General features: G+C 42.7%; 1 protein-coding gene across 2 annotated transcripts in view; it reads left to right on the forward strand.

Annotated features, from left to right (window-relative positions):
- Positions 1–24281, forward strand: part of BICD2 (BICD cargo adaptor 2) — a 155691-nt gene that overhangs the window by 60566 nt on the left and 70844 nt on the right. For both annotated transcript variants that reach the window (XM_025197111.1, XM_025197112.1), the window contains exon 2: positions 19116–19328. In XM_025197111.1, coding sequence (XP_025052896.1) covers positions 19116–19328 — 213 coding nt within the window. The remainder of the gene's footprint in view (positions 1–19115; positions 19329–24281) is intronic.

Here is a 24281-nt window from a genome sequence, read left to right on the forward strand (position 1 = left end):
TACTCATCTTCATGCAGGGGGAACCCCAGAGCCACTCATGCTCCCTGCAGTGCAAGGCAACTGTGCCAAGAGCCCAGCTTGGCAGCCTGTGGGTTCCTTCTTCTGACCTGCAGCAGGCTGGAAGGAGAAATATGCAGGCTGCCACAGTTGCTTTCTGCAGTGTGAGACAGCTGTGAGGAGCCTGACTTGGCTAGAGACCACAGCAGCAGCATGCAGATCCCCCTTCCCTGGTTTGGATAAAGATGTTGCCTATTAAAATATTTGATCCCTTTTTGAAATTGTTTTTGGCTTTAGTAACATTTTATGGTAATATAAGGTCTGCAGTTTAATAATTCCTTGCATGAGAAAAAGCTCCTTTTTAAGCATTAATAATCAAATCATGTAACAAATCTTAAGATTACAGCTGGAATCTTTTATTTTCAAGCAGTAGCTCCTGCACCCTTATTTATTCCCTGGCCAGTTTCAGGCATTTGTAACTGGCAAGACTTATACCTAAATTGATGGAATAAACAGAGAAAGTATCCCAGGAAATATCTGTAATAGGCATGTGGTTTTATACATGTGTTGAACTTCTATAAAATAATTTGAGCTATATAGCATAGCGAGGGTTTACCTTGCTTGGAAATCTGTGACATGCAGAGAGCGTGTGACTGTCATAAAAGTTTTAGCTGGAAAGCAAATACTGTGTGGGTCAAAAGGAACCTGACTGAGAGAAAAGCAATCTAGAGTAGAGAAAGAGGTTTATTTCTGGCACACTGGTTTGAAGGACAAAGAACAGTTGAGAATTGGTGAATATGATCCTTTTTTTACTCTTTTGTTTGTAGTAGAGAAGTAAATCTTGACTGTTCATAAAGCATGTAATTTTGAAAAATGCATTGTTGGCATTTGGTAAGAGATTTGCCATGTCAGAGGCAAGCTGATATGTCTGGGGGTCTCCGTATATAATAATAGTAATACATACTTGTGTAATAAAGTTAGATGTGCTCTTGCCAACTTTCTTGTCAAAAACATCATCTGCATATATATATCTTCAGCGGATATAAGTTTTGCACAGACCTGTTCAAAGTAGCTTGTTTTACTTGCGGTATCTTCTCTATGAGGGTTAAGCGAGTTGACTTGACTGAAGGCCTTGGTTTTGACACGGCAAAGGATCCACTCCCAAGGATCTGAATGAGTTAAACTCTATATTGGTAGTTAAGGGTAGAGGTGTAACAAGCATGCTGGTAACAGTGGCAGCTGCCATTCTTGTGCTGCCTCTAAAGCAGTGGCTCTGGCTGGGGCCTTGCTTGCCCACACTTAATTACTGTACACTGGCTAAGGTGGGGATGCTTTTGCCTCTGTGGGTAAGTTCTTTGTATTATGTAACCTTGTCCTTTAGATGGAGAGAAAACAAGGTGTGTTCACTACATACCATATTTACCTAAATGCATGATAACTCTGAATTTAAGACAGCCTCCCCACGCTGTAATTATATTATATTCATGCTATACACTGTACTGTGCCTCTTGCTTCCATGCAGGCTTCTCACTCAGACACATATCAGCTGAAACCAGTGAAACCTTCACAGTCTATTTGTTGTCAATATGAAGTAAAACCTTGGTGCATCCATCTTCCCTTCTGACATGTTTTAGCTGTGCCTCATTGCTTTAGTTGGGTCTTGGTTTAGCCATGTTGGTCTAAGGACATAGGCAGACAAGGTTCTTTGGGTAAATGTGATATCTTTTAATAGACCAACTAAATAGTTGCTTTAGTGAAGAATTCTTATTGCTTCAGTCATCACTATGTAAGGGGACACTTAATAGCATCCTCTATTTGCCTAAAGGTGAATGGTATACTCATCAACTTTTAGCATGTGGGTGATTGATCTGTAGATCAAGGACATGCTTATTAGCAGTCATGAATACTATCCAGTATTCCTTATTTTTGTCTTTTATTGCCATACAATGTAAAGTGCCAATAACATGCATATGTATAAAATAGTGTATATGAGACATGCATGCAGTTAAAGTACAAGTATTTATTATAAAAACTTCTATCCAAATCAGGGCCCAATTATGTTGAAAGCTGTTTGGGCCAGGAACTTGCTAACTTACTGTATTTACTAAAATACAAGTTGAGGTTTTTCCCCCAATTGGCATGGGGAAAAAAGCCCCTTGTCTTAAAATTGCAAGGAAATCTCCCTAAATACATTGTCTGCCATTAAACTGCTGCCAAAAGGAGCACTTGCTCAGCAATGGAAACCAAATATGAAGTTGATTTTAAATGTAGCCAATGCCTGAGCATGACTATAAAACACATGGCCCACAGTGGGCAAACATGCTGATGGGACCTTTTTTAATTTACAAATTTTATTAAAAACATACTTCTTATCCTACACTTACAAAGCTACACATATCAAACATCCTTGTTTTACCAAGACTTCATATCGCAAAAACAACTACATACCGAAAACATACAATTATAAAACCCTTAAATAACATATATCAAATCTCCATAAAAAAACCCGTTACTCTTTTTTCTTCATACAGACCCCCCAAAAAAGCTTTTACCTCAGTAACCACTTGAAAACGCTCCACCTCTCCCATCAGTTCTCTCTGTTGGTTTAGTGAAACAAATATGTCCATTCCTTTTTCCTCCACTGCTTCTCCGCCTCTTCTCCAATCGTTTCCTTGTCCTGATCAGCTTAGTATTTCAATTCATGCAGCCCCAGTTTCAAGCACTCTTTCAGTAAAAGCCAAACCCTTAAAAACTTAGATGGTTTCTTACTTCCATAAACTAGTTTTAATGCATGCTAATAAAGTCCTTAATAATGTTTCATCCAGTGCTTTTGGCATGAGTCCATATAGTGCCATCTCCTGTACAAGCAACAGGTTTCTTTTGGTGACACTTAGAAAATGGTGGACCCTTTCCTTCACCCCCGTTGCATATGCATGCTCCCAAAACATATCCCAATGTGTCGTCTTCCTCACACTTCTCCTGTGGGCACCTTGATCAGCTCATCAAGCCCCACCTGGGTTGCACCTGTCTCACTATCAAAATATTTCTTAGATCAGCCTGTTCCCCTCTTTAGTTGCTTACCTGCTACTACTCCCACGCCTTCTTCACTTGTTGTTCTGTGAAGTTTCCCACTGGTGCCATGAATACTGCTTTCATCAGTTTCTTATAATCCTTCAGGACCTCCAGCCCTATCTTCCCTATTTTATACATCTGCTTGAAACCTTCCATCCTGATGTAATGAATCAGTGGTTGCCATACCCATAGACTTTTCACCGAGTCTGATATACTCCCCATTTCCTCAAAATTACAGCTGCAAGAAAGCAGGTGATACATGTGGTTTTCCCCTCTCCCTCCGTTACCGCTTTGCATCTCTGATTACTGATTACATATTTTGTGTAGACAAATAATCCCAAGTCTGGCACCCCCCATCTCTCTTGCTTTGTACAGTTTAGCTCTAGCCAACCTTTCTCTTTTGGCATTCTAGAGGAACACACATATTTCCCACTGTACTTTTGCTGTTTGCTGCCATGTTGGTGGGAATACAATTCCCATATACAGAATAATCAGCAGTAGCATAGCCTTAATTGCTGCTAATGGTTTCATGCCACACACAAATAATAGTGGTGACGGGGGGGTCCCCCAGTATCACCCCTGCATGGATTTTAAAGGCCCCGATTAGATGCCCATTAATTTGGACTTGACTTTACACTTCTCTGTACAAGAACCTGATCCGATCTATATATTTCCTTCAAGGTTTGCTGGTGCTACTGCTTGTTGTGGTCGACTGTACCCTCTCCCTCCCCCAGTCCCATGTCTGTCACTTTTGCAAGCTGCCTGACTGCCTTTGCATTCAGGAAGGCTTCCATTTTCCTGCCTCCCCACTGCTTCCTGCCTCCAGCTCCCACTCTGGGCTGGGGGCCAGGGGAGTTAGTGGTGGGAAGCTACTTTCTGGGTCTGACTCATTCCCCTCATCTTCAGGTTTCTTTTTCCTGATTTTTCTTCCTTTCCTTTCCCTGACATCCAGACTTTCATTTGTTCCACCTCCATTTCTTCTGCTTGTTTGAGTTCTTCTTTCTCACCTTCCCCTACCTCCAGGTCTGGGTTCCCTCCCACTCCCCTTCTTCTTTTTCTTTTTCTTGAGTGGCCTCAGTTACAGACAATACACTCCCCCCTCTCTCCTTTCTTCCCTCCTGTGGGGTTTCATCCTCCATTTCTACTTTACTCTCATCTTCTTCCCCACTGTCTCTCTTCTGATTCACACTGTTCCTCAAGGGGTCTGACATTGTTTGTTTGCATAGGCTTTGGGACACCTGGTGGAGAAGAGGGAAACATCTATTCCCCAGGTGTCCCAAAGCCTATGGGGAATAGGTGTTTCCCTCTTCTCCCCCCCCCCCCCCCCACTAGTGTATTTTAGGGGCTCCTGGCACTCTGCAGTTCTATACCCCTTCCCTTCACATCTGTTACCATGAGACAGTGTGCAGACTGGTGCTCCTCCTTACCGCATTTGCTGCATTGCTTTGGTTGCCCATGGTATATTATAAAACCCCAGTGGGGCCCCAGCTGAATCACAGACAGGAGGTGCTACACCCCACATGGGCTACATGGAGGGCTGCAGCCATCCCAAAATTTGCTGTAGCCCCCCCAAACCTCCTTCCCAGTGCTGCTGCTTGCCTCGCCCTGAGCACAGCCTGCCCTGCCCCTGGAGATCTGGGGGGTGCACGGCCCCCATGCCCTCCTGGGGTGCACACAGCAACGGGAGCTGTGCCCCCCAGACGAGCTGTGGCTCCATCTCGTGCCCTGCTCTGCCCCTGCTGGGCAGCCCCAGATCCGCTCCCTCCCTCACTGCTGGGCCTTGATCTGCGCCCACCCTTCCCCCTCCCTCATAACAGACTTACCAGCTAGACACGGGCTGTGCTCTTCACTGCCTATGTGGTCCTCTCACTGCCTGTGTGGGCTGCGCGCATGCATAGGGCACTTACCGGCCACATCGAGCAAAAAAAGCTGATTTCCGATATAGTCAATTTTCTTTATATCGATGCTGATCCAATATCAGACCTATGTATTTGGTGCACCTCTAAATAAATCCATATACATACTTACTATAATCCTCATTCCCTTAAGTTTCCCCTGCTATAAACTTTCTCTGTTTCCTCCAACATTCCTTTGCATTTTCTTCCAAAATTTTTCATTTCCTTCACTGTCCCAGTAAAAAGTAAACTCCCAAATCCTTCTATTTTGGAAAGAAATAAGGCTGGTGAGATGTTCCACCTGCACCTCCAGTATCTCAAACAGTACCTTTTCTGTGAACTTGTATCTGGTCATTGATGATCCCATCTCTGGTTGATATTGCTTTTATCCACAGACTTTGCTCCTCCCTTACATCTCTCAGTGCATCTTCTGTGTCATCTTGTGTACTGCTCCTGCCGGGCAGGCCAGCATTCCACTGTGCTCCTGCTGTTTTGTGCCTCTCATCCAACATACCTTCTCCTTCTGCTCCCACTCTATCTCCTGTTCTTCTCTGCTCCTGTCTTCCCTTTGGCCTTGTTCCTTTCCCTGTCACCTTCTTTGCTGTTGCCTCTGTCATTGTTGCTGGGAGCACTGTTGCTCCCATCTTCTTCGTTGTCTTTCTTCTCTGCTTCTCCTTTGTCCACTGTGCATCTGTCTCTAGACTTTCTTTTCTGCTCTTCATTTTACTTTTCACTTCTTAATTACTTGCCACCATTGCCATTGTTTTGAGTGATGTAAACTTTTGTGTGTCCCATGAAAAAACAAAACAGAACAAAAAACCAGGCAGGTGTCCCTTCCACAGGAAACTGGCATCAGGTCTGGAGGGGAAGATACATATATCTTCACTCCGCCAAGTGGCTCTGTGGTTCATTTGGCAGCTCAGAGCACACTAAAAACCTGTTATAGTTTGCACAGTGTAACCACGTGTCCGCACGCCCATCTCCATACCTGTACCCCCACCCACTGCCCTTCTCAGGGGGTCTGCTCCTGAAAGTCTATGCCAAACCCCTCTCTACTAGATGAGGTCTACCATTTCTTTCCTGTCATCCTCTTCTGTCTTCCTGTAGTACCAGTACATTTTATTTAGTCCCATTTTAATACAGTCCTCAACTCTGGGGTCCAAGTGTCTGTATGAGCAGGTTTCTGGCTTTCCACAGTGCATATCTAAAGCAGGATATGAACTGGTTGAAGTGAGCTGTTGGGGTCTCTTGTTGTCCGGTCAGGTGTGCATAGAGAGCTGCTTCCCTGGTGATGGAAACCTACCGCAAGGATGGGTTAGTGCAGTCCGTCTGAATAAGATATTAAGCACAGCCCCCCTCAGTGCTGACTCTTTCAAGTCTTGATGAGTTACAAGATTTAATATATTTGACTTCCTTTTCACTCCCACAGCTGAGCTGGGCCTTTCTTTCCTATTTTCAAGGATTCCTGTCTCTTCACCAGCATTAAATGCCTGGCAAACATCTCCAAGCAGGTAGGGTAGCACCTCAGATTGCTTGCAGACATAGAGAAGATGATGTACTTTAAATCCGGCGTGTTAGTTGAACCCAGTTTTCCCAGCATTTGTATAGATCGGGCACTTTAGTGGGACTCTTTTGGTGCTTTTATCTAATAACTGACTGAATCAGCTTTAGTTAGAAGTGCCAAAAAGCCCCGCTGAAGCACTCAGTCTTTACAGATGCTGGGGAGCCATGTCAAAGTAATGCACTGCTGCTTCTGGTAAAGTACACTTTTTTTTTTTCCCATGCCTGTCAACACCTTTCCAGACTAGCTGGTTAGACTAACCCAGTTAGTCTTAGGTGCCACCCTGCCTGTCCCTGCTTTCCTCCTGACTTTAGACTAACTACCTGACTTGTACTTTTTTTCAAGAACTTTAATTCTTTGTTTTCCTTTTTGAAAAGGTCCTGTCAAAGCCTTTAATCCACAAAGAACATTTCTGTCTTGCTGTATAAGAACATAAGTGCCATATTGGGTCAGACCAATGGCCCATTTAGCCCTATATTCTGTCTGACAGCAGAAATGGATGCTATACAGAGAGAATGTTGAATTTTATGTCTAGAGTGGTCTATCCCCTATTTGCTACCCTCCCTGGCATCCACTATTTATTGTATTAGAGATGCCAGAGGAAACCTCTCCAAACATAAATAGATAAATTGTCCAGGAATTTATCGAGTCCTTTTTTGAACCTGGCTTTGCTTCAGCCACCTTTTATGGCAGGGGCGGACAAAATATGGCCCATGGGCTGGATTCAGCCTTCCAAGCAGTTTCATCCCCCCCAACACGTACACCCCTCTCAACATGTGCTATGCTCTCCCACACACTGAGGATAGCAAAAATCTCCTGACTGTTTTGTATGACTTTGAACCACTTTGAGGCAACATCTCATGAGAATAAATTGACCCATTCAGTGCTAGGGACCCTGAAATATAACCTTAAATTGTCCAGCCCCTAGAGTTAAGCAGAACTACTTCACATTCTATGATTTAAGATTGTGGTTTCTTTAGATACGTCTAGCTAGACACGTCTAGTAAGTAAGACTCCAGTCAGACTCCTGTCTTTCTGCAGGACCTCCATAGAAGCCCATATTTGTAAGGTACTCAAGTCCTTTGTCGTGAAAAATCTTGACCCAGATGGCAGATTTTCTCACTTACTACCTCACTGTATAACAGCAGGTATATACACAAGTTCCTGCTATTATGTTCAGTCTGTTGCTTGCTTTTCTCTCTTTCTCTAATTGATTAAATCTCAAAACAGTCATTTGCCCTTTGCAAATCTTACCTAAGAAGCAGCTTGTTTTGGTGTTTCTTAAATTGGCAAGTCCCAAATCTGCTCATTACTAATATATTTTATTTGAGAAAACTGCTAAATACGGATATTGTCACCTCCAGTGTTTCACAGTTTCTTTTTGCATTTTACAAGATCTACCTGTGCACAATTTACAGTTGTCTTTACAGGATAGCTCACAAAATCACACTGATACCTAGTGTGTTCTTAATTAGGCTCTAAATTGCTTGCTGAAGAATCTTATTTAAACAAGCTGCTAGGAGGCAGTCAGAACTTTGTAACCACATAGTGGTCAAAACATGCTTTGATATTCTTACTTAAAAATCTCCCTCATCCATGATGTTTATTTCTGGTCTTTGTTAGGAGGTTTTCAGAATGATATACTTACCTTCATTTGTGTGAACAAGTACTGTATTTGTGTGCATGAATAACAACAACAAAAAATTCAGCTGTCCTTTATGGAAATATATTTGGATAATCTCCCTAGTTTGTGTGCAAATCAGTAATGCCATTGTACAATTTTTAAGTATGTTGGCATTTAAAAAAAATCTCTCTATAATGTTCTCTAATGTTGTAGTGTGTTTGTTTGTTAAGCTGGTTGTTAACCTGGTAATTGAAAAACGCAAAAGGTTCAGTGTTTGTCTGAGAAATTATTGGACACAAAAGCATTCCTCAGACTGAGAAACTTGAAATTATTGTACAAAGCATAACCAACAGTTATGCAGAGTTCCCATATGAAGAGACTTGGCCTTTAATCTCCCATTAAGCTAATGTTTTTTAGGTTCTTTGGCTGTAATGAAGAGCTTGAGCAGCCATCACCTTTCATATGTAGGTGTTTAATTGGTGTATGCTATAAGGGTGATGCATACTGTATCTTTGTACTTTGGCACTATGCCTCTGCATTCAAGGTGTCATGCTGTTTACTTCCAGACATCTCTTACTACCCCAAACCATATATATCTATATATTTATTAATAAATAAATAAATAAATAAAAACAGTTTGCATTTCTCCTGGTCCTCTGACAGTGCTTGTTTCAGATTTTTGCTTTGTTATTTCCATCAAAACATTTTATTTAAGAGGACTTGGGGTTTTTCTTTTGTAAATGGTGTGTTAATGGTATCAGGGATCCAGCTCTTCCTTTAATTTGGGGATGGGCGAAATACAGCCTGTGGGCCAGATTTGGCTCGCCAGGTGACTGGATCTGGCCCATGGCTGTTACTGCAGTGTTCCACATGGGGCCATGCGTTGCCCACTCGCTCCAGGGAAGACTGTACCAGGCAGTTGCCAGGGCCTGCCAGCTCAGGCCCTGGCCTGCACACAGCTTTAGGCAGGGCTGTTCCCAGTGCAGCTGTAGCTGGGTGCTGCTCTGTGCCTCACACCTCTAGTGGTGACTCCTACTTCTGATCTTGTCCCTGCCACACTGCACCATGCCACACTGAGCAAGCAGTTTCAGCCAAGTGGCTCCTACTGTAGTGCATGTGGCTCTGAATTCAGCTCATGGTTGCCTTCTCCTGGAAGGCAGCTAGGATCTGGAGCCAGACCCAATGCGCCTGCTGGGAGTGATGTAGCATGGGGCAGCAGGAGTGAGAAGAGGAGCTGCTGTGGGGGGTGGGGAGGGGCAGAGCAGCACCCGCTGGCTGCAGCCACACCAGAAACAGCCAGTTCAAAGCTGCTTCTCCCCCCATTGCACCGTGTTTTGCCATGCCATTCCAGGCGGGTGGGCGAGCAGCTTCAGCCGGGCAGCTCCCGTGGGGCGCCAGCTTCAGCTCCCAGTCACATTCCTGGGACCTGGAGCTAGAGCCCTGCACACTGGCGCAGGAGCCTGGCTGAATATGTTCACCTGGAGTGGTGTGATGTGGGGCTGGTGCTGACTCGGCCCGCAACACCTCATCAAAACTCCACACGTGGCCCACGGGCCCATATAATTGCCCACCCCTGCTCTAATTGTGCTGTTGTAAAATGAACTGAAGGTTCTGTCCTCTTGTAACATTGTCAGCATTCTGTGACCTCTTTCTTCACTGTGCCTGTTTTTCATAAGTCTGTTCAACAACCTGCCTTCTGGCTTTTGCATCTGATTTGCCCGTGTATGTGCGTTTCACTTCTTGGATTGGCCATCAGAATACGCTTCTGCCTTTCAAGCATGACCTAGGTTGATCCTGCACTGTGTGCACATTGTGTTTTTTTTCTGCATTTGTATATGCATGCTGTAAGAAACCTATGACAAGTGCCACAGATAGGCATTCGTTTCTACATGGAAATTTCTCTGAAATTCATACTGGTAGAAAAATAGCCCGAGAACTAGAGTGTACGTGCATTCCAGCCCCCTGGGTGGAGAACTACACAGGAGAAGTCTCCATTTGGGGCCTCTAGGACTAGGGAGAGAAATTACACACGAACCAGTATAAGTGATCAGAAACCAGTTCAGATCTGTAGCACAAAAGAAGTTTAGTACACCGTGTCAAAATGCTTTCAAAATGGCCAAAACTGGTTTAAGATTAACCTGGATGGATGTAGTATCAGACTTAACTGATTTAGGTTAAATCAGTTTATTGAATTTATATCCCAAATCACTTCCCGATTCAAGTTAACTCAGTCCCGCAGAATCCTATCATGCTTTGTACCTCCCCTGCAAATCCCCTCACATGGTGGGTGGACTAGCCTTGGCCTAAGCTGTCTGTTCATCAGGGGGGCATGATCTGGCGCTCCCCAGCTTCTGGCCTAGGCCATTGCAGGCATGTGACTGCATTTCCAGAATCAAAAATGAATTTCTGTTCACTTGATTATTGGTTCAGTCTATGCAACTTAAACTAACCTGTGAAGATTGAATAAATTCAGCTTTGAGCTTTTTGACTGTCTGTACTTAGCCTTCAGTGCTGCTTCCTGGCCACCCCCTGCCCTTAGGGAAGCCTATTACTTGACAGCCTGTCCAATCCTCTGCCTGGAAAAGGGGCAGGCTGTCCATAGGCTGGCAGCCCCATGGCTTTTAATTGCCTCATGTGGAGCCTAGATTGGGTGCACACAGGATGCTTTAAAGCCAGGGGCATGAGGAAATGGGGCTGGCCCCCACTTAAATTGCCGTGTGTGCTTTTTATTCACAGACCTGCAGACTTTAAATGTTGTGGCAATTTAAAAGCACACACGGCAATGTTTTGACTATATTTCCTCTTTCAATGTGCACCCAAAGATCCAGTAGCTGAATATTAGGGGGAAAAAAAGATGGATAAGGTTCTTTTGGTAAATCTGATATCTTTTATTAGACCAACTCAAGTAGTTGGAAAAATTCTTCTTAGCAAACTTTTGGGTATAAATACCCTTTGTCAGGATGAGGAAGCATCTGCAGTTGGTGTGTGTTCTTCCTGGATGGAATGAATAGTAAAGGAGCCAGAGGCTGGTTTGCATGCAAGAAAGGCAGGCAGTGAAGAAAAAAGGTGTGTATTTATGGCAAGAGCATGGTATTTTATTAGGTCACTTTCTGTATGGTTTCGGATTTGGTTCAGGTATTCAAGCTTGACTAAAGTTCATTTGCATGGGTTTTGATCTAATTTCCATTGAAGTGCACAGAAAAACTGCTGTGGCCCATAGTGGGAGTTAAAGTTGGATGTAAGGGAATGATTCTGTTAACACGTGTCATGTTTGAGAGTTGGATTGCACTCTTACTCTCTTTTTCCATCCATGAAATATGGTAGGGAATTAAAACTGAATTGTAACTTAGGTCTGACTGTAACAGTAACCAAAACACTCTGGATCTGACTATTTTTAGTGTTCATATGAATATCTTGGCTCATGTTTGTTTCTGGCATAAACAGATTGAAGGGTAATATTTAATATTTTTGCAAGTGTTTTAGGCTTTTTCCTCCATATGAAAGTTGCTTCTTAATGAGCTCTGCCAGCCTTCCAGGAGGCCACAGGCACTTGGTATCATTTATGAACTGTGCATTATTTGGAAAAGAATACTGGATACATCATTTGCTGGCATTAAACAAATTAAAATAAGATGGAAGTCCTTTTTCCTTTCTGAACTTTCATTTTATTGGGTTCACTAAAAACAATTATTTTTAAACTGAATGGAAACAAATACAATAGTTTTGCTTTACTTACAGGTTGATACTTTCAGTTGTCAGGTAAAATTATAAACAATTTATTTTTCTTAGTCACTTCACTAAAGAAGAAAAAAAGTTCTTGGTTCTTGTCTTCGTTTCATCCTTTAAAGTGCTGTGCTTTAATATTGAATAATTCCTACCTTAATAAATTCATAAATCAATACATATGTTCTACCAGATTTTGAGTGTTCCACCATGACTGAACACCTATCACATCAATTACCTGTGATAGGGAGAACCTGTTGTTCTCCCAGACAGTAGTTGGAGACTCATTAACAGTCAACTGCGTGATAGTTGTATACAGCACTCAGTTGTTTAGTCAAGGATGCAGATTGGAAACCCTTCAGGAAGCTTATCATCAGGAGAAACGTGATATATGTAGTTATATACAGCCACAGTTTCATAAGGAAATATTGTTTAAAACAGTGGAGGCTGAGGGGAGGGGTGGCGAGCCTCTTAGAAATACATGCAGATCTAAAACAACATAGTTTAACAGACAGCTAAATAGCACTGCAATGTTATGCAAAATGCCTTGTTCATGATGCTGTGTTGCAGGTTAATTAGGAAAAGGGTACCTGCATCCTTGAGTAATCAGTCTTATTTTGATTTCACTTTGGGAAAAGATGACTAGCCTGGTGGGATGATGGAGGGCTGTAGTCCTTTTTTTAATGTTGGTGTATTTCAGTATTTCCACAGAGTTACCACTTGCAAGATGTACATGCTTTTTATAGTAGCTTGCTAAACACGTGCATGCACATACGCGTACGCACACTCTCTCTCTCTCTCTCTCTCTCTCTCTGCTGTCAGACTGTCTGCATGTGCACATATAAACTAATACATTGGGCAAAAAATGGCTTAAAGAAAAACAATGACATTTCACATTGAAACACTCAGTAAATGCTAGAATTAAGGTTGTCTGTGTAACCAAAAATAATTTTGTTACATGACTTCATGGATAAGATTAATCTTTAATTTTGGACCTCCTTTTTCAGCAATTAAATCTGTGTTTATAGTCAGAAAATATGGTCACTTTTCATGGGTGAGAGTGAAGGATTTAGTAGAGGAGTAAGAGGAGAAGAGAATGTTGCATAGATTTACCTCCCACACTTTTTGTTGTTTTTTGTTTTGTATATCAGTAACAAAGAAAATGAAAGAGACTGTGGGACTTTTTGCTTCTTACAATGCATAAAGGTTTGTGTCACTAAAAGCTCAATTTTTCTCATAATAGCTTGATTTAAAACAGATCTGGACTGTAGCCATAGATGGTAATTACATTGGCCCTGTAATTATGGACAATTTAGTGAAAATTAAATTTTCTGTACTATGTAGTCTGTTACAATTATGTAAATAACTTGTAACATGAATGTGTGGGATTCTTGTTAAGTAAATGAAGGAAGGCATGATTATGTCCTACAAGAAACCCTGGCTATGACATCTTAAGAAAATAGAAGACCTGTTAAAATTAAATATTTATTATTAGTGAAAAATACCAGGCTGACAGGTTTCTTATTGGAGTTTCTTAATATAGTCTGATGTGTTTACTATGTGTTTACTATGCTCTACCTTTCTTTAACCTTATTCACTATAGACCCATAGGTGGGTCTATCTTTGATTTCTGCTGGGATTATCAATAGGAGGTTATCTAGTTATTAAAAGCTAAACTGAAACTGGTAACTTGTATACAGAACACCAACAGCCATTGAATGGTGGAACCTGTTTGTCTTTAGGGCCTCATGCTCCAGTATGATACTTGTACATGAGTCCCCATTGACATCAGTGGAGCTTTGCATAGGACCGTATCAATGTGCATTACCTTGTAGCAGAGGATCTTAATAGCAATTGAGCTGAGTCACAATTCTGCAACTTGCAGCTCTTCTTACTCCGTTATTGACCATTTGTAACTTGTAGAATTAAGAGGAAATTCACAGCAGTGCGTGGAGAGTGGCCTGGGGAAAGGAAGAACTCCTATATGAAAATAATTTTAATGGTTTTCCTAAAAAGGGAGTGAATAAGAAGGTATATGGAAGAATTATATAAAAACTGGTGGTCCAGAATCACTTAACATGGAGGTCAGAAATCCTTAGTCTCATCACATTAAGAAAGAGGAGGGAATTCAGTGCAATTAAATGTCAAATTAAAGACTGAAAAAAAGGAAAAATGTTCACAATGTAATTATGCATGTGAGAACTACTGTATTTTCTCACACAAAACACACACCTTTTTGCCTAATATCAGCCCCCCAAAATTTTGGTGTGTGTGTGTTAAGCAGGGAAAACAGTCTTCTTTGCTGCCAAATAAGCACATAGATTCATAGCTGTAGGGTCGGAGGGGACCTGAGTAGATCATCTAGCCCAACCCCCTGCCCTGGGCAGGAAAGAGCGCTGCATACTGGGCACATATGACCCCTACTAAGTTTAAGCTCAAATGACCCCAGCTAGGTAGTTATCAAGCCTCCTTTGAAAGACCCCTAAGGTAGGAGCAAGCGCCACTTCCCTTGGAAGCTGGTTCCATATCCTGGCCGCCCTGACTGAAGTAGTGCCTCCTGATGTCTAGCCTGAACCTACTCTCAACTTGTGGCCATTATTCCTTGTTACCCTGGGAGGCGCTCGGAGGAACGGGGTCTCACCCATTACCCTCTGGTCTCCCCCTGGTAAGTTTATAGGCGGCCACTAGATCCCTTCTCAGCCTTCTCTTGTGAAGACTGAACAGGTTCAGGTCCCGTAGCTTCTCCTCATAGGGCCTGCCCTGCTGCCCCCTGACCATGCAAGTGGCCCTCCTTTGGACCCTCTCGATGCTGGCCTCATCCCTCCTGAAGTGCGGTGCCCAACTCTGGCCTGACCAGTGTTGCATAGAGGGGGAGGATCACCTCCCTGGACCTGCTCGTGATGCATCTGTGGATAAATGACAAGGTGCGGTTAACCTTGCTGACCGCATCCTCACATTGGCGGCCCATGTTCATTTTGGAATCAATAATGACTCCAAGATCTCTTTCTGCCACTGTGCTTTCAAGAAGGGAGTTCCCCAGTCCATAGGTATGCTGCTGGTTTTTCCTGCCCAAGTGCAGTATCCTGCACTTGTCAGTACTGAATCCCATCCTATTCACATTTGCCCACCCCTGTAACCTGTCCTGGTCCAGTTGTATCCTGTCCCTCCCTTCTAGCGTGCCCACCTTGCCCCAAATCTTGGTGTCGTCGTGAATTTAAACAGGGTGCTTTTCACCCGCTCATTCAAGTTGCTGATAAAGAAATTGAACAGTACGGGCCCAAGGACCAAGCCCTGAGGGACTCCACTGCCCACCTCCCTCCAGGTTGAATATGACCCATCCACCACCACTCTCTGGGTGCAGCCCCCTAGCCAATTTGCAACCCATCGGATTATGTGTAGGCATCAATGCCACAGTCACCTAGCTTTTTAATGAGAATGGGGTGGGAGACAGTGTTAAAGGCCTTCCTGAAATCCAGAAAGACTACATCCACTGCGACACCTGCATCCAAGGCTTTTGCAACCTGATCGTAGAAGGCTATTGGACTGGTCTGACAGGACCAGCCCTTAACGAACCCATGCTGGTTGCCCTTGAGCATCCTCCTCCCTACTGGTCCTTCCCAGATGTGCTCCTGGATCATTTTTTCAAAGAGCTTCCCCAGGATCAAAGTAAGACTAACAGGCCTATATTTGCCTGGGTCCTCCCTCCTCCCTTTTTTGAAAATGGGGACCACATTGGCCTTCTTCCAGTCTTCTGGCACCTGTCCAGAGCACCACGAGTGCTCGTAAAGCCATGCCAGGGGGCCCATGATGACTCCTGCCAATTTCCTCAGCACCCTGGGGTGGAGAGTGTCTGGACATGCTGATTTGAACATGTCCAGCCCCTCCAGAAGTTCCCTAATTCAGTCCTCCCTGACCCTAGGCCTGGCGGAGTCACTCCTGAGTCCGTCCTGTATCCCGGTGGGGGAGAGGTCCCGGTCCCTGCTCAGAAAAATGGAGGCAAAGAATTTGTTAAAAAGGTCTGCTTTTTCATCTGGTGTAACCACCAGATTGCCAACTGTATCTTATCCCGGTGGGGGAGAGGTCCCGGTCCCTGCTCAGAAAAATGGAGGCAAAGAATTTGTTAAAAAGGTCTGCTTTTTCATCTGGTGTAACCACCAGATTGCCAACTGTATCTTGCAGGGGCCCCACGTTGCCTGGTGCCTTCGTTTTTCTCCATATGTATTTAAAAAAGGACTTTTTGTTGTCTTTGATCCTTGTTGCTAGCCCTAGTTCCATCTCCGCCTTAGCCTTCCTAACAGCCTCCCTACATACTCTTGCTACAGAGGTATAATCCTCTTTGATGATAGCCCCCCCTCCACTGGAGGTATACCCCCTTTTTGGCTTTCGGATGTTCCTTTCAGACGTAGCCTTTGGTGAGCCAAGGGGGCTTTTGAGCACTCTTGTCCCCTTTGACTCGCGTTGGGACTGTTGCCTCTTGGGCTTGGAGGATCGTCTCCTTAAGGAATGACCACTCGTCTTGGACACCTAGTTTCCTTACTCTCTGGAACCGCAGTGCCTCTCCTACCAATCTCAACTCGTTGAAGTCGGCCCTCCTGAAGTCAAGGGCTACTGCCTTGCTGCAGGCCCTTGACACCTTGCGCTGGTTGGTGAATTCCAGTAGGCGATGATTGCTATCGCCCAGGTGGTCGAGGACCTGGAGTCCCCTCACCAGGTTGTCACCTGTAGCCAGGACCAGGTCCAGCAGGTCATTCCCCCTGGTGAGACTGTATCCCAGCAAGGAACCTATGTGAGCTGTCAGATCTGGCGGACTGCTCCTCCCAGCAAATGTCCGGGCAGTTTAGATCACCCATGATGACCACATCCCTTGACTTAACTGCCTCCGTTAGCTGACCCGAGAATTCCTGGTCCAGCTCTTCCCCCTGGTTGGGTGGTCTGTAGTAGATGCCCACCATTAAGTCCCTTTCCCCGCGACCTCCTTGTATTCTGACCCAGAGCACTTCGGCCTGCCCCTCCTCCACATCTGAAGATAGTGCATGCCATGCAGCTGCCAAGATAGCTGCTGCTTGTCTGGTTGTCAAGCAAAGGGGCAGTTCTGCGTTTAGCCCTCTCGGATGTCGCTGTTGACTGAACACTGTACCTTTTGCCTGAAACAGCAAGTGAGTTGCTGATAGTATCTTGATGAGGCTTGTGATGTGGAAGCAACACTATACAGGAACTTGCATGAAGAATTACCTACCATAAAGAACTAGCAATCTTGCTACTGCCCTTGCAAGGGTCTGGGGGCTAACCTTGTGTGACAGGAGTTTCCAGGAGTAAATCCTCCTGAGAAAGTGTGGCATCCCAGGAGACTAGGTGAGGCAGCAGGAGCTTCCTGCCACAGCAGGCAATTTCCCATATCCTGTGATATCAGCCCGAGATTATATTTGATTGTGAAAAGCTCTGTCTGATTGTCAGTCACAAACCCCCTCAAGAAACCAGAGGCTTGGCATCTATTTCCAAAAAATTAAAAGCAAACTGGTTGTGGATAGTCAAGAATTTCTTGGTTAATTTGTTAAGCAGTTGGCTTTAATTATGCTCAAGAGTTTTGTTCTGTAGGTCATCAGAAATGGTTTTACTTGCCTTTCTGCTTGTAACTTGCTGACAGTGTTAGCATCCCACTGGCTAGAAAAACATAGTAACATGGGGTAGAGGTTGGGGGTCCGTTCATTTTACTGGGTAAGTGCACGCTGGAGCATCTTTCTCTGTAATAGGTCTAGGACTCCAAATAAATACAGGGCTAAGAAAGATTAATGTCAATTCTTTGGGGTGTGAGTAGAGGCTTATATGAGTTTTTGCTATCTATCCCTTTAACGTTTATGGAGATCTTGGGTATTAGGCTTTTACTCTGCTTTATACAGCTGAAATTTATTTGACAGGAACTTGCACAGCTGGTGCTTTACTTTCTGTATGAAATGTGGTGCTTTTTTAATTTCCCTTGGGTCAGTTCTGTGAATCTGGTCAGAATTTCCTCAATGGATATTTGTCTCCTGTTTCTCTGATTTTGCTCATCTGAAATAGAATTCGATCTGAGCTGTAAGTGGGTGTCTTCAACACTAGAGAGAGCAGACAATATATGTAATCATCTGTTTCACACTGGTGTATTCAATAATTATTGTATCAGTAAATGTTTCCTACCTAATATGCAGAAGTAACAAAGTACAGGAACCTGTTTGTCAGGAGCACATTTCCTTTTGTGGCTGTGATAAGACACATTCATACAACTAGAGAAGAAATAGTTTTCTTAATTTTACAGTTGACTGGAGAGAGCCTTGTGAGGAGATGGTAGTTTGCCCTTGACCTGGATTAAAGCATAGTATTAATATTAGCTATGAAAATTGTTATTTGTGGGACTGGCATCCTAAAAACAGCTCTGGCACTTGGAAGACCTCACATTCATTTTGGCATGGAATGAGAATGGACTACTGCACAAACATACACAAGTTTAAAGATAGCATTCATTAATCTCAATGACTTAAGTCCATGTGTCAGGCAGTTTATCATCAGTGTATACCTAGCTAATATATTAGGAAAGTCTTTGCCTTATAATATTGATTAGTGAAAGCAATTTAATGGGCTCTAAAAATAACTGGTGCCTTCTAAGGTTCACCAAATCTATAAGGGAGTGCCCACATCTCAGAGCAGAATCTTTCTTTTGGAAATATTAAGAAACAGCATAAAACTATTAGCACAAATTTTCTCATTATTGAATCTTTGCAACAGTGGATTTGATGATCAGATAATAGGTGGTGGGAAACTGAGACCTTGATTCAGCAAAGCACTTAAGAACATACATAAGTCCTACTGAAGTCAGTGTAGGTGAAACAATACCTGGTCCTTCACCAAAGCAAATGCATGTGAAGTTCTAAATGCATGCTTTATGCATCATAAATCAGTTACTAGCAGCAACCTTGGGGCCATATCCTGCTCATAGCAGAAAATCTGTATGGACCAGCATGTGTCCTGTTCCAAGTTCAGAGCCTCTCTGTACATAGTCAGATTCTTAGTTGGTATAAACTAGTATAGCTCCATTGAAGACTAGGATCTTTCCCATAATGCACAGTGATTTGGTGCAAGAAAAGGTTATTTGTATGTTTATTTTGCAACTGGGAAACAGAAGAATATTTTTTGGAACTATTAAAATGACGGTGAGGGTCTTGCAAGATTCTATGCTTGATTACTCAAAGATGCATTTTTCTCATCCTAGGCTTTTGGGCAGGCCCATACCAACCATAAGAAGGTAGCAGCAGATGGAGAGAGCAGAGAGGAGACCTTGATTCAGGAGTCAGCTACCAAAGAAGAGTACTACATGAAAAAAGTGATGGAGCTGCAGACGGAGCTCAAGCAACTGCGGAATGTCCTTGCCAACACCCAGTCTGAAAATGAGCGCCTTAATTCTGTTGCACAGGAGCTGAAAGAGGTAAGGGGGAATGGATAATGTACAGCCTCAGGTGAATTGCAAGAATGCTTTCTTCCACTGTGAAACCTAGAGCTTCTGCATTGTCATGGTGACCTCTTCCAGGATCAAGATTTGCTCTATTTGTAATGTCCTTAGCAAGTCAGTGAGTCTCCTTGGGGACTGGAATAAAGCAGTGTACTTAAGCAAGAGACAGGTAAATCACTTGGCTCAAGCAGAGGAGCCTTCTGATTTGAATTCTGCTGGACTACTACCCTGTGTTACTATTTCGACATTGAAGTTGGTGAATTGCATCAGTGTGTGGTGATGGGGTAGAATTAATTATTTCATAGTTGGAAGGAAGTGGATGTATAGAATGGCAATGCGAAACTTAATCATTATTAAGGTCCTAATACTGCTTCCTTGTATAGTTTTGCATTTTTTTAGTAGCAACAGGCTGCCTTTTTACTGCTTTTTGTAAACTCTGCAACTTCTTATGAAAGGTATCTCTGAACCTTATCATAATGTTGCTTTGGGATTATGACTGTACAGTGCAGATAATGCTAGACTGTCTGAAGGGAGGAAATAATCAGAATAATGTAACTGAATAAGCAGTACAGTTTTATTATGAGCCCTCTAGCTCAAATAAACAAAATTATATACATGTAGAGAGAAATGAAAATGACACTTTGACCTCAGTCGCTTGGTTTGAGGTTACTTAAATTTAATTGGATAGAAGGATATAATAAACTATACATGGGTTATTCCATAATGCAACTTCCTTCAAAGAAAGGTGCAAGGTCTGAAATGGCTGTCTTTTGTAGCTTGGATACTGGACTAGACTGGGAAGGTCCTATATAAGCATTGCCTAGTAGATGATTTTAGTTACCTAAAACTAAACATTTCAGTCCTTGGAATATTTTAGTGGTTAAGGGACATGCAGAGATATCTGGTTTTCTTTCATTTCTATGTAAGGCATATGCATGGAAAATGTATGGTGGGGGAGTCGTGCAGAAGTAGGAAGCCTTAAACTAAATCTTTCTGGAAAATGTAAATGATTTCAGTAATAATAAAATGGAATCAATCGATATGTAACCTGTTTGATGCAACAGTTAGGGGTTTGCAGCACAGATTAGTGGGAGTGATCATACAAGAAGAAATCTAGCTCTTCTGTAGCTTCTCACACCCCAGGAAAGCAGGACAGTAAAGCTGGAATCAAGTCAAACTTCTGTGCTTGGGCAATAGGAGCACATCAACCATCTGCAAGCACTTGTAAAACTAACATCAATCAGATGCATTTCCCCACCCAAGCAGCCATGGCTCTGTCTCCATAAGGGAATTCCAAATGCTGCTTAAAACCTGCTGATAGGTAGATTTCAGTCCAAATCTATGAGTCACCAGATATATTTGGTGATTCTTTTTTTTGTGGTCATGCTTAAACAACATTGCCTGTTTGCTTGGGGGCTGCACGTCGATTCATACAATGCTGTCATGCTTGCTCTAGGACAAGCTGTTAGTTTGATGTTTTTTCTATGGCTGCAGGGAATAGGACAAAGAACAAAAAGTATTAAATTGCAGTAAGGGAAATTTAGATTGTCTAATAGGAAGAACTTTTGGCACGGTGAGAAAGTTAAGCATTGGGAACAGGCTACCCAGAGAGGCTTTAAAATTCCCATCCTTGGGCATTTTTAAGAGCAGGTTAGAGGGACACTTGACTGGGATGGTTTAGTCTGGGACAGTCCTGCCTTGAGAAGGAGGTTGGATTAGATGGAGGTCCTTTCCAGCCCTACTCTTCTATGATCCCCTAACTGTTTGCATGAAACTAAACAAATCCCTCACACATCTGCAGAGGAACTGATCAGTGCTCAAGAAGGAAGCAGTGACTTCAGACTGCTCATGAGAACTTGTGGGGAGAGATTCTTCCTTTGTTTAAACAAGGAAGGTCATTTTTCCTTTTTGATTGGTTGGAAGAAAATCTTTTGAATTATTTTTTGTCCTACATTAACTAGAAATCTACCATTTAACTTCCATTTAACTTGTAAATTTTAAATGGAAAAATAAACTTGGCTAAGGGGGAAGCTTGTAGAACTCTGTTTTCTAAACTTAGATCCCTGCTGGTGAATTTTGAGTGCTTAAAACCACCTAATCTAGAGCAGCATTCTTATGCCTGTTCCTCTGTGGCCATTCATTGCTTTTTTTTTTCCATTTGAGTCCCAGCTGTTTTTCTTCTGTTGGCAGAAAATAACATGAGTCCTTTAACATTAAAATAAAAACATCTGGGCCAGCCGTCTGTGTATCTTAGGATTCCCTTCCTGTGAAGGTGTTTGCTTTTAAATCTTATTATAATTTAAACTGCCCTATAATTACAAGTTAGTTTGCAGCTCATGTGAGGCTGCATATGTGATCCTGTGGGAGATGTAGTTTTCTCTGAGGAGCCAAGTCAAAACGAATCAATTGTCAGACCTGATAGGTTCAGCTTTTTCCACTACCCTGGGTCATAGTAGAAAACGTTTTCTAGTTCTTTGCTAGCATTGAATGGTAGTTGAGTAAAGCTGGGAAGAAACATTCTGGTTTTATTTATTCAAAGCCACTATAAAGAGAGTTGGAGGGAGTTATGTTGTGTGAGCTGTAGTCTGGTGAGGGTGAGAGGTATGCATTTATCTGGAAATTCGGGGTGAAGCACCCCAATTCATGCAGACATGGTCAGCCCTTGGTTTGCATATGGAGCCAAATTATAAACAGAATACTGCCCAAGAGGGCTTCCTTTCCACTGCAATATGCAGACAGTTAGTTGCTCCCTTGTAGCAGTAAGGGGGTTTAGGAGTATGGATAAAATTACCATTGAAGGAAAAGTTCCAGGCCTCAGATACTACTGCCATTTGCCTTTTTTTTCTACCATCTTGAGCAGAGATTTCATGTACAAGGATTTGGCACTTAGAATTGTGTTTTTATTCAGGAAGTTTTGTGTTAATATTAAGAAAGAGAGTGAAGGTGGTTTATGAGATTCTTAGTTGAATTAGGGAGTCTTTCACTTCCACCTTACCATTTGGTTTTGGATCCTAATGATCATGTGGGTGGTTTTTAACCAATCTGCTTTAAGATGGTCTTAGTCCATTTCTTAGTGCAGGGGTCCCAAAGTTTTATTCATGGAGGGCCACTTGATAAATGGACCATCATGTTAGGGATTTCATAAAAAATGAATCTGCAGTGCAATAGCTTTTTATGTTCAATAGATGTAACATAATATGCTTCACTTCTCAAAGTTGCAGGGAAAAATTGCCAGGCTGCTACTAAGGGCTTCTGTTAGTCAGTTGCTACAGAACTGGCAATGGCTACAGCCTCACTGATCAGCTGGTTCTGCTGGGTTTGGCCACCATTAAAAAAAATCCCTTTGCAGGCTGTAGGTGGTCTGTAGGCTGCATTTTAGGAATTGCTGTCCTAGTGGATGTGTTCCTAGTGTAAAACTATTGAAATCAAGAGTTCCCTAGAGAAAGATTTAGTCTGCATTCTCCCTTTTCAGTTTGATTTGTCTAGCAGGATCAACTGGGAAGCTTGTACTGTAATCCATTGGATATGGGCTCCACAGTCCATCTCTACCTGTCCATCTGGTGTTTTTTTCTGTTTTTCATTAAGGTTTTCTGAAAATAGATTGTCTATTCTCAGTAACAGAACAAGAAGGTGATTGTGCTTGGTTTGATTTGCAGCTCATGGTTGAATTGCATTGGACAAGATCAGTGACCAGATTAGTGCATGTTGGCCTGGTATGGCAAAGTTAATGTCACAAATAAGCATTTAACTCATGATTTGCCATTACAGCATTTGGAAACTATCAGAAGCAGTGCCCAAGAGAGGGTGTGCAATAAATAAACTTCTCACAAGCGTCCATGTGGAGATGATCAGCATCTTAGTAAGGTGAAAATAACCTCTAGTGCACCTGATGTGGATGTGAATGATTTTGACAGTTTTCCATTGAAGCATGTAGCCCAGTCCTGCAGAGACAGGTTATGAGGGTGTTACCAGTTGTGAATTAACTGCTGCCATTTGCCAGCTCAGCAGTTCATATGTCCTGAAGGAGTACTGGGAGGGAGTTCTCCTGTATAATTACTAATTGCACCTCTTTTTCTCTCTGTTTTTGTCTTCTCCATTTTATCAGATTACAAAGCAGGTTTCATTTGCTACCTAGCTTGGGTGCTCAACTTCATGTTAGACATGTATAGGTAGAATGGAGGGGGAAAATAATTGCACAATACTTTGAGAAGAGCATGAAAGGTAGAAGGATGCCTAAGTTGAAGAAAGAGAATATTTCTCAAAAAGTATGTGTGCATGTGTGCTTTGGTTTGATACTGGGGCTTAAAATAAAAATGGAGAAACCAAACATTTAAAGTATTAAGTTGGCTAAGAAAATGCAGCTCTGTAATCTGCAGTGAATTAACGTTTTTAAAAACAATAATACCCTATGTCATTCAGAGTGGTAAGGAAGGTCTGAGCTTTTTTTTCATAATTCCAGAAGCCTTAAAATGGTGGGGGGAAGTGGGGCATCTGTCTTTCTGAGGCTGCTGTTGAAGAAAGTGTGTGTTGCTTTGTTCTACATTATCAGTCATCTTGGCTTGGTTGTGCTGTATCAAGAAAATGCATTTCAAGTAGCAAGGCAGTCTAGAAAAATCTTTTGTTGCCTGCTTCCCCTCACTCCTAATACTTTTTCTATTAGAATTGTTTTGCGAAGATTCAATGAATATTTTTTCAGTGGGGACATTATTTTATACATTGTTCTCTGTTTAATGAAGATGACCTTTCCTTCTCTGGTGGCAAAAGTTGTTAGCCCGGGGTGGGCAAAATATGGCCCACCAGTCGGATCCAGCCTGCCAGGTCACTCTATCCGGCCTGCAAATTTAGAAAATACTTATCTGCTCCTGGCTGCCTGTCAAAACCGACAGGATCCAGGGGCAGGCGCCAGCCGCAGGGAGCCGCAGGCCAACC

The sequence above is a fragment of the Alligator sinensis genome, unplaced genomic scaffold (genome assembly GCF_000455745.1).
Source record: "Alligator sinensis unplaced genomic scaffold, ASM45574v1 scaffold391_1, whole genome shotgun sequence".
NCBI lineage: Eukaryota > Metazoa > Chordata > Crocodylia > Alligatoridae > Alligator > Alligator sinensis.